General features: G+C 33.2%; 1 protein-coding gene across 1 annotated transcript; it reads right to left on the reverse strand.

The window, feature by feature from the left end:
* Positions 1–8,965: 8,965 nt before the first annotated feature.
* LOC547743 (cyclin-dependent kinase inhibitor 1-1) lies at positions 8,966–10,689 on the reverse strand. Its single transcript, NM_001249154.2, has 4 exons — positions 10,094–10,689; positions 9,863–9,918; positions 9,439–9,609; positions 8,966–9,301 (listed from the first exon to the last, which is right to left on the reverse strand). Exons 1-4 carry the CDS (start codon positions 10,412–10,414, stop codon positions 9,232–9,234), a joined length of 618 nt encoding a protein of 205 aa, NP_001236083.2. The 5' UTR covers positions 10,415–10,689; the 3' UTR covers positions 8,966–9,231.
* Between the last annotated feature and the right edge of the window lie 343 nt (positions 10,690–11,032).

Genomic DNA, 11,032 nt, shown 5'->3' on the forward strand with positions numbered 1-11,032 from the left:
TACCGTATAATATAATGTAGGATTTGGTTATTTGTTGTACAAATTATTTGCTTTCTTGCATTTCCGTACGTATTTGACTCTTGACGCCAGAAGAAAAATATTTATCGATTTGGCTAGGCTCCATCTATCAGCATTAATGGATTCCCCTAACCACTTGTCTTTTTCTTGAAGGAACATAAATGCTTGTCATTACGAAAAAACTTTGGTAAAAATTTATCATTGCACGATGTGTTTGTAATAGCTAGAAGGTGGTGGCATGCTCTGTAATTTTTAACGTTTTAGTCATTTTATGTTTTTACGACCTATGTATTTGTTCGAATTTTTATCTCGTTTAATATGTGCCATTATCGTCTCTGATAAATAACAATATCTCTTATCTTGAATGCTTGAATCAAATGTGAGCAGCCAGTAGTAGCCATAATATAATGAGAAATGCTAGCTCTATAATTATTATGTATACTACATTTTATACAAAAGAGAAGATGGATCGAAGGGGAAAGGAGAAAAAAAAAGTGTATGATAAGATGAATAACGGGAAAGAGAGATCCAGTAAAAAAAAAAGGGATAGGGAGTAAAAGAAATAAGTATTATAAAAAATGGTGTAGAGAAATATTAAGAATAATATAACCTTTGGCTGTACTGATTTTACTCGTTTCTTTTCTTGTTTCGTTTGACATGGCACACTTTCCACTTTATTTTTACCTGTTGGCATAGGGTAAAAACTACACGTTTTTTAAAACGTACTTCTGAGAAGAAAAGCAGTTCATCTATAAATTAACACTAAGCAACTGTGAAGAAATATAAAAAAATGCCAACAACTATGACAGCAAATTGTTACGAAGACATTAATTTATCACCAAATTTTATATATTTTATGGTTCCATCATTTCTTGCTCTTCAGGGTGATTCCGTATTGATAACAAGTTAAATTAGTTTTTTAGTTATTTAACTTATTTTTTAGAGAAAGTTTAATTAAGTAATACATGGAAGAAAGAATAAAGAAAAATAAACTGTTTGTTTAATTTACTCTTGCACATTTCTCGCTCATAAGAGTATTTTTTCCCCCCTCCCCTTTTTAATCACTTTGGAATAATGCTTTTTGTTCGCAGATTAGTTTTTCATTCACGAGAACTTTGCACATAAAGATATAAAAACATTATTGGTACAAGATTTTATTGGGTATTTAGATGTTCGTTTGAGGGCAAGAGACATGCATACATAAGAACAGTCAACGCTAACTTCTGTGTCTTTTTTTTTTTTTTTTTCTTTTGGAATTTGACGTGAATTTGAGGTAAAAAATGTAAGTACTATTTAACAATAATCCAAACATATGCTTGAATGACAATAACATTGACGTGTATGTCCCGAAGGAAGCTAATCAAGTTGTAGTTGCTCTGCAAAAATATGGTCTCAGTGTGCACCCATATATCACATATATGCTTTCTGTATTTAGCGTTGTTTGGTTTTGGGCTTTGCCTTTTCATTAAAAAAAAAGAAGAGAGAGGCAATTTACATAAAATATATGTCCAAGGCATAAGCGTAAAATGCAATTTTTGTTTGTGCTCTCGTGATGTTAATGCAGCTAATTGTCTCCACCAAAAGTTTACCATCTCCGGCACTTTTTTCTTCTCCTTACATTCATAATTGCCTCCACCAAATGTCAGCGTTTTTTAACCTCGTTTTTTGGACAAATTTATATAAAGAAAAAAGGAAAAGCTCTCGAGATTTCATATCTGGCGTAGCTCCAATTGGGCTATTCCTGCAGGAACAAATGGGGCAGTGGCTTCCTGCACTTTTTCTGAAATATATATATTTTTTTACCTTCAGAATTAACCATTCCAGAAGCCAAAATCTGTAATTAATCTGAAATGTAATTTTACATTTCAGATTGGTCATTACAGAAGTCGAAAAAGAATGCAGGAAGCAATTGGAGGTGCAGAAAACAATAGCGCAGAACAAATGGTATCACTGCAAAAAGGTTACATGGGGCTGCTAGCTTTGTGGAACATGAAGTTAGACATTGATAAAAAATATGGGCTAACCGGCAAAGTTTGGGTGGCCACATGAGCATAAGCCGATTACGATTTATTAGCAAAGTTTGTAAAAGAAACTGTCCGGGCTTCTACTCTAACGGGAGAATAGGGCTCTATGTTTTTGGTTCAGTGGAGAATATGGCTTTTAGGCTTATTGGTAATGGACCAAGAAAAAATGGCCCATTAGCTTAAAAAAAGTTCTTAATTTTATTTCCTGTTTTTATTAATTTTTTTTAAAGTATCATCACATTTTTTAGATTTATAGTTAAAAGATTCCATTGGATTTTATTAATTTAGTTCATATGATGTTTACTTAAACTAACTTTTTAAATAGGAGTATAATGATACATGGAGGTTATTTAGTGGAGTTTAAACTAACTTATTATAGGTTCTCAAATTATGGGCATCTTTGCTCTTGGTTTCTATGTTATAAAGTTTAACTTGGTTTTAGATAAAATACTAAAATATAATTTTTATTTCCTTATTTTTCTAAATTCACCATGATTTTAGTTTTCCTATTTTTTAAATGAGACTTTTTGTTCTTCATATTTACAAAATTCACAATTTTAAACCTCTTATTTTTTAATTTAGATATTTTGTCCTCCACTACTTTTCAACTTTAGTTTTTTTTTTAATTTCAAATTTGACTATGTAATTTTTTAATTCTTTATTTTAATAAGTTAAGCTTATTAGTAAGTAAATGATTAAAAAATTGTCATATGAATAACAAATAGATACATATCAGTCAACTTTTGCAGAATATATAAATCAACATTTGAAATTGATCACAAAAATTAAAATTGTGGATTTTTTGAAAATGAAAGAAGAAATCTCTTAATAAAAAAATAAGAGATTAAAATCGTAAACTTTTAAAAAATAAGAGATAAAATGTCTTAGTTAACAAAATAGGAAAACCAAAATCACATATTTAAAAAAATAGGAAAACAAAAATTGTATTTTAACCTAGATAAAAATGTGGTTGTCGGTGGTTAATTCATGATTACATTGCAATAACAATTTGGTCTTAAAATTATGTTTGTCGTTCTACAAAGCAGATCGAAATTAACACGGATTTGAATTAAAATTATCCACTAGATTAGGGTTTTCTTATGGCTATGGGCTCCACAATTTAAAAACCTTTCACTGTTGATACTAATTCTCTAAAGTGTTGAAGGAGAAATTTGCTTGGTTTTTGATGAGCTAGAGTTGGATCATCATGCTGTAAGAGAAAAGTTAGTTGAAAGGTCACCAATACAAGGTGAATTACGTATGTCTCCATGTTATTTTCTTTAAATGTGGTTGTTATTGTTTTGTGAATGCTCAATAAAGTAAAACTTGATGAGGAACACAAAAATGTGGAGAATGGTGCATAAATTATAGCAACCATAGGAGACAATTAAGGAAGAATGTAGCTGTTAATTATAAAGTCAACATTAGAATCATATTTTAATGATTCCAAAGATTGAAAATATAATGTGATTGGCTTGTAGTATAACTTAAGAATAAGCCCAAAGGTATCATTGATATCTTGGTGAAAAATGGAAACAAACAAATTAAGCAAACGAAACAAATTTAATATTCTTAATCAAGAATAAAACGACCAAATGATGCATAAGAAATGTCTAAAAATTTACCCCATCCAGAACTACATTATCTAACTATTCTTCAAAGCATAATTTAATGAGAAGCAAACAATTAAGTACCAAAGAATGATAATAGGACTCAGAGAAGCAGAAAAACCGTGTAACCAAGTAAACTAGAATGCTATGGCAAAATATGAAGAGTAACTCCACAAAAAAAAAAATTGTACTGGCAGGTATCCACAATAAAATGTAGAACAATTCATGCAATTATTTACCTTTGTCCAAATAGGTACGAAGATAAACATGCAATTATTTATTTCTCAAATCAATTTAGATTTATTGACAAATCTTGCTGCCTAGACTCTCATTTTACAGTTAGGTTAAATAGATTTTGAACACTCTAGAAGTCCAATAAGAAAATTGGCACAAAATTTAAAGTTATATATATATATATATAAGATTAATATTTATGCACGGGTGGTATAACTGTCATATGATGGATTGTGATTAAATAAGTGTAAAATTTTTTACACTTGTATAATTTTTTTCTCTCTCTACATATAATGTACTTGACTGGTAAAGTGAAGATGATAGTTAAGGGGTATTGGAGTAAGCAACATGTCAAAGAACTTGTCTGCAAATTTCCCATAATTAAGTACTTTTTATATTTAAAAAAACATTGTTTTACAAAGTTAATATACTTTTGGCACTTGTTAAGCTGATTCTTGTTACTATTATAGAACTAAAATGGCATTCCAATGGACTTTAATTAGGGGTTTAAAGAAGACAAGAATTAATTAGATTCATTTTTATGTTGGCATTGAATGAATGGCCGGATGACGTATGCAAACTCTTTTTTTTTTTTTTTACTGATAAAAGACCTTAATGATAATCTCCCATTATCAAAGCATAATTAAGTTTGAAACTGCTTGGATAGTCGATCCACAAGGATTGCTCAAGTGTTGTAATGAATTTTTGGGAGAAAACCTTAAAGATGTTACGCTTGTTGTGCAATCTTGGGGAGTGTTAAACAAGAATCCTTGCAATTGAATGTTAATAGTTTTGGTAATATTTTTTTTATAGGAAATATCCAGAGAAACTAAACTAAAAGGTAGGGGTGTTAAAGAAAATTGAAATGAATTGAACTATTTAATAACCAAATTGAATCAAACCATAAAATTGAACCATTTTTATATATAAAAAAAGTTGAACAAAATTGCTTTTATAAAAAAATTGAACCAAACTGTTTGAGAATCTAAATGAACTGGACCCTAAAAACCCTCCTACTTTAAATCTTTCTTTTCCGAACAGTGCACAAAAATAATTCAGTTTGGTTTAAAGCACAAATTGGTTCAAATTTGAGAAATTAGTATACTGAACCAAAAAAAAAAACAATTTTCCAGTTCAGTTAAGTTCAAACAAACCAAGAAAATGTGCACTTTATAAATTTCTTATATTTGTTGTTATCATATATATAAATGCTCACCAAAGTTAATTTAATACTTGTAAATGGAAGGATACTATTTACATTGCCACATATCACAGGGGTTAAACAACTATCAAATCTATGCAGCTAATAACTAATCACAATTTTCCTCATTTTTTTTAAAGTTGTGATTAAGTACTAGTTGGAAGGTAATTAATTAGTGATAGTTAATCCAAATATTTCTGCAGACATTACAATCAGTCGTCCGATAGAGACACCCAACCAACAAAAACTGCGTGGAAAGTGAGTGTAAAGTAGAGAACAGCTAAAAATAATTAAAGACTACAGATGTACAAGGTAGAAGGTGAGGAATAATATTTTGGAGGAACACTTGCTAAGTCAATATTCCACGTGGGTAAAGAGTGACCCAAAGAAGCATGAAAAGAAGCGAGAAGTGAAGAGAAAGGAATAGGGCACGAGATCCAAGAAGAATAGTGCCGTACCCAATGTTGTAGATGTTTGTGTCCACTGCCAGTTCCTTCTTTAATACACCCTTGTCCTAGTGTTGTAGCTCCCACTATCATCACTTGTTCAACTTCCACAACAATAATAATATTAATATATGCTTCCATTTCTTTGATCTTCTTCATCAATCATCATCACCTTCTTCTTCTCCTCCTATTCGCCTTATTAGTTTGAGCCTATAACCTCCCGCAACCCGAAACAGACACTGCTCCTATTCTCTCTAGCTATCTTAACTTAGTCTCTGACAGTCATTGCACCATTTTAGAACCTTTCTCTATCAACCGTTGATGTTTCAAATCAGCGTACATTTGAATGATAGGCCTCGCAAGCCTAACTCATTTCTCTCCTCTTTATGATCCAGCATTGTTTCCAAAAATATATGTACATAGAATCAATTAAAACTTGGGTTTTAAACTTACTAATATTTGTTACTAATTGTTTAAAATAAAAAAGGTGACATATACGAATTAAAAAATCTTACATATTACTTTTTTCTTTAAAATATAAAATATTTCTTTCGATTTTTATTTTACATCTCATTTTTTATTTGATAGGTCTTTTATTATTATTATTATTATTATATATATATATATATATATATATATATATATATATATATATATGAATTTTGTTAATATACTTATACTGATAATTAAGACCTTGTATGTTAATAAATATTTGTGAAATTTATTAATGTAGACACTTTTATTTTTTTTAACATGAGCGTGTTAATAAGTTATAATTAAAAAATATCTTAAAATATGTCAATAATATAATTTATTATTATATTCATATTAAAAAATAATGTTATATATATATATAGATAAATATGTGTGTGTTTATGTTTATATTTCAAGTGCCCACATCCAGTTGTACCTTCAATCTTCGTTTTAGCTACGGTTTACCATTTTAATCACACTTTGCATCTTTAGATCGTACTTCCCTCTGCTATTCCCTTCTCTCATTTCTTATGGCTCAGCCTTTCCACAACATATGTTAGGTTTTTATTGATCAATTCAACTGAAACATATTGTTAACCCATATGGCATGTCTCCTATATATAATAGGATCCTATGTAATGTAATTAAACTCACCCTTTTCATTAATAATATCAATATCAATAATATCTCAGTCTCGCCTACTGCTGACACCTATGTTATTATGCCCACATCTGTAAATGGCACCAAATGTTATTTTAACCAACGAGGGATGTTGTCAAGATTATTATCATACAGGTGCCTTCTCTCGGCAACAATAAAGACACCGGGACAAAAGAAAATAATTAGTAGCCATGAAATTGTTCAAAAAGAAAATCATGTACTAATCTGGATGTGAATAATGTTGACCAGTTTTACGTACATTGTACCTAAGGTTGCGAATTGTGTTGTTAATTATTGGTTTAACACGGACTGCAGGGTGAAGGACAAGTATGAGTTGTGGATAAACAATATTATACTATTTCATCTGTGAATTACATTTTGAATCATCAACTTGTCGTGACACGTGTCATATGACAGAAGAACAAATATTGACAAACATCCAAATAGTCTAATAAATCCATTAGCCATTCGCTTAAATTCTTTTTAATTAATTATTAAAATAATAAAGTAATATTTAGTCATTATAAAAAGTCACGTGGGTGGATGTTGGATGAGTTGCTTGGGTGGTACGTGTATCAATACTCATAAAAGAATATCCGGGGGGGACCTACTTGATAATTAAGAACTTATTATATCTTGCATTAATTTGAATTGGGTTTCTTGTTTTCTTGCCTTACCCATGCCTGGTTATAGTAACAATGATTTCGCTATTCAAAAATAAATATTATGGGATAGGATATAATTAAGCTCTGAAAGACACGCAGGGCACAACTTATGACCCAACAAATGTTAAATAAAAAGTGCCACGCACGTACCATATATAATCCCACTGAAATTCAACATGTTTTATTTACATTGGCTTCTAATTAAATATGAGTTGAATGTGTGTGTGTTTCCTTTCTTTATTTGGGAGGAGAAGAAAACCTTACATTAATATCTACAAGTGCACATGTTATGTTACTAGGGGTAATTAAAAAGGGAGGGTAAAAGTAAAGGTCCTTGAAAATTAAAAAGTTAGTTTCTAAGAATCAAGATCCTCCTGGCCAAGGATATCAAATACTATTATTCTGATACTCTATCCGAATCATATATATACTCTTTGATTCACAGTGCAATGATTATTATAGCATAACGGAAAGCATGCGGCAGTAGCAAGAGGCACACCACACCACAAACACCACAAGGTGCAGGGAATCTCAATCCTCACAACAATCAGTCAATCACAACCATGTACTGCTACTGCTGCACTATCTCAGTCTACCTTAATAAGCAGCCTAGCTTGCTTCTACGTCGTGACAAACACGTTCCTCCCGCGCTACATGGCAAAAAATTATTATAAAATTGCAAACCCAAACGACGGCCGAACAAGGTCACACTCACACTAGCTACTAGCTTCGATCTCTACGTCCCAATCTGGCTATGCAGGAGCAGGACCACAACTCCATAACACAAGTATATACCACTCTTCATCACCCCCACCCATTCCTACCTCGTTTATTCCTCTCTCTTTATTTAATTTTTATCTCTTTTAAATGGATATTTTCCATTAATGTCAATTATTAAAATTAAACCCAACTATTAATAATGCGCGTCTCTCTTTAATGAAAAATTTATGGACTTCAAATGTTGATGATCAAGACCAAAAACTTCCCGTTTTACTATCAGATAAGAAGAAGCGAGAAAGTGGTGGTACATGCGGAAACAAGAATAACAATTAATAATAATATTCGATTTTTTTTTTTAAACTCCGGTACCTTTATTTGTTGTACTTGTGAAAGTGGAGTGGATTTTTTTCCAAGATTGGAAGACTCTCTCTCACATGGGGGGTGGGGGGATTATAAGATCAGCCTTCTCACCCTCTCAAACACGTGCCCGTAACTTACACGGCATGGTGCGTGTTCTTGCCTCCTCCCACGCCTAACAACTAAACAAAACCTTGGCCTCCCCCCTCTTCCTACTAGCTACACGCCCCACCAATTTCACTTCTCCATTTTCTCTATAAGATGATTACTCTTCTTCCTTGTCTTATTTTGTTTGTTTTATAATTTTTTCTGATAAACATATAAAATAAATAAGGAATAAAAAAACGAAAAGAAAGAGAAGACATAATCATACATTCACTGACTTTGGTGTACTCTCTCTTTAAAAGCGAAGTTATAAACAAAGAAACGGACACCGGATTTTAGGGGAGCGTTTAGAGCGAAAAACGAGAGAGAGGTTGAAGTCTGTAAAATGGAAGCGTTTGTTCTTCTTCACCAAAGGGAATTTACAGTATTTTTCTGCACAAGCTAGCTTTAAGCTGCTCTCCGTACAGAGAACAAACGAAGCTGAATTCATTCCTGTTTACCCTTAACCAATAACTAACCACACCGAAATAAATATAAAAAAGCTGTACACCAGATCATAAAAGAGTCTTGGCTGGTGTAAATTAAAAAGATAATTTAGATTGAAATCAAAGACCTAGACTAGACTTAATTAACAATATATAAATAGGCCAAAATGACATGTTCAATTTGATCGGAGCTTTTCTTCTTCGATGGCGATACGAACTGGGACGCACACGTTCAAGGCTTCAACTGAACCCACTCGTAGCGTCCTTCCAGCGGTACGTCCTTAACAATATCATAATTGTATCTGCAAAAGAATTTTTTAATTGAAAGGAATGATACACTAATTATGATGCCAAAAAATTATAAAAAAAAAAAGAAAAATTAAGAAGAAACAGTAAAGAGAGAGAAAGAAGAAAATTAATTCCACTGATTTTAACTTACCTGTCTTGAAATCGTTTCTGAATGTCTTTCTCCGAGGCAGCGAAGAATTCCTCGAGCTCCAATTCGGTAGGCATGGCTTTTGCCTTTGATAAGACACGGTGAGAATTGATCTCCATTGGCTCCGGCTCCTGAGAATTCTCGCGAAGCTCGCTGGAACGTTTCATCTCTCTCCTGCAATGGCAGATACAAAAAATTATTATGATTCAGAACTGTAGGTAGAATGTGTGCAGTGCACGAATATATATACACATACGAGTTGGAGTTTTGAACGGAAGAAATTATGACTGTTGAGACATACTATAATTTAATTTATTTCGTGCGTTTCGAAAATTTTGAAATGAGAATTCCACCATGAAATTAAAACTGACCTGGAGTAATTTCAAAATTAAATAAATAAATAAATAAATCAGTTTCATTCAAACACCTCTCAATTTCATGACCACCATTGCACGTCGACGTTTCAACTTGCGCGCTCTCCACCTGTTAAATAAAAGGAACGTTGAATGAATGCGGTGCATTAATTTAGGTGAAGGAAAAAATGAATGAGCGAAAGGCTCTTCACTAAAGCGGTAAATTAATTAAAACGAGTGTTCAATTAGAAAATCTACAAGAGCAGTAAAGCCTAGTAACAAAGCGAGTGCTCAATATCCATTACCTCCAGATCTAAGAGCTTGATCCTGTCCTGATCGAGGCCAATGGATCCGTTGCTGGAGCAGCAAGACGCCGGAATTTCACTGGAGGTAGGGCTCAGGCAGCGTTGCTGAACCATCTCCGGCGACACCGGCTGAACCATCTCCGTCACCGTCGCTGGTTTGACAGCGGAGGAAGAACTCGTTCTCGGAGTCTTGGAGAGTTTTGGCTCTTGGTTAGTACTGTTGCTGATCTTCTTTCTCTTGGATGATGGTTCAGCAGAACTAACAGCTTCCATGGCTAATGCGGCTTGGGCTCGTGTCCTGACACCGACCTGAGCAGACATTGATGTGCACACTCTCTGTCTCTTTAAGTACTAGTTGTTGTTGCTCTTGCGAGCGATGACAATTTCCACACACACACTCACTAACCCTTCCTTTTTCAGGTGTTGCTGTGCTCGATGCTGTGCTGTGCGTTTTTTCGGGTTTTGGTTTTTGCTAATGTAAGAGAGAGAAACTAGGGGTGAAGAAAGGAAAGAAGGGAGGAGTGGCGTGAGCGTAAGTTGGTGCGCGCGTGTAGTACGGAGAAGACGAAAATTGTGATAATGACGAAAGGGGTTCAACGGTTGGGATTGGGTGATTGCTTTTTGTTAGTGGTGCTGGCAAGGGTATGTGTAGTGTGTTTTGCATCGTGGTGGTGGCCCAGTCACTGTTAATAGTGACGGGGAATCTAGAAACGGGAAATCTGACGGCGCCGTTATATGGCCTGCGCCGAAGCGTGACCGAATGAACAACTGACACCTCATTCTAACTCATGAATTCCAAAGGGGATTAAGCTTAGGACAAACCATGGCTGAGCTGGGATTAGTCATTGCTGCCCAAAACAAGAATCATGCGGTTCTGATGAAAACAATCATCATATATTTGCGTTTTTTGTTGCAGAATTCCGTTTGGTGGAGAACCGG

Source organism: Glycine max, chromosome 11, assembly GCF_000004515.6.
Source record: "Glycine max cultivar Williams 82 chromosome 11, Glycine_max_v4.0, whole genome shotgun sequence".
Classification (NCBI taxonomy): domain Eukaryota; kingdom Viridiplantae; phylum Streptophyta; class Magnoliopsida; order Fabales; family Fabaceae; genus Glycine; species Glycine max.

Bases quoted from the DNA above. Each gene is read 5' to 3' on its own strand.
- LOC547743 (NM_001249154.2), bottom strand. From the start codon at position 10,414: ATGTCTGCTCAGGTCGGTGTCAGGACACGAGCCCAAGCCGCATTAGCC. The intron at 9,919-10,093 runs GTAATGGATATT...TTTATTTAACAG, and splicing joins TCAAGCTCTTAGATCTGGAG to GTGGAGAGCGCGCAAGTTGA. The intron at 9,302-9,438 runs GTAAGTTAAAAT...ATTCTTTTGCAG, and splicing joins CAGAAACGATTTCAAGACAG to ATACAATTATGATATTGTTA.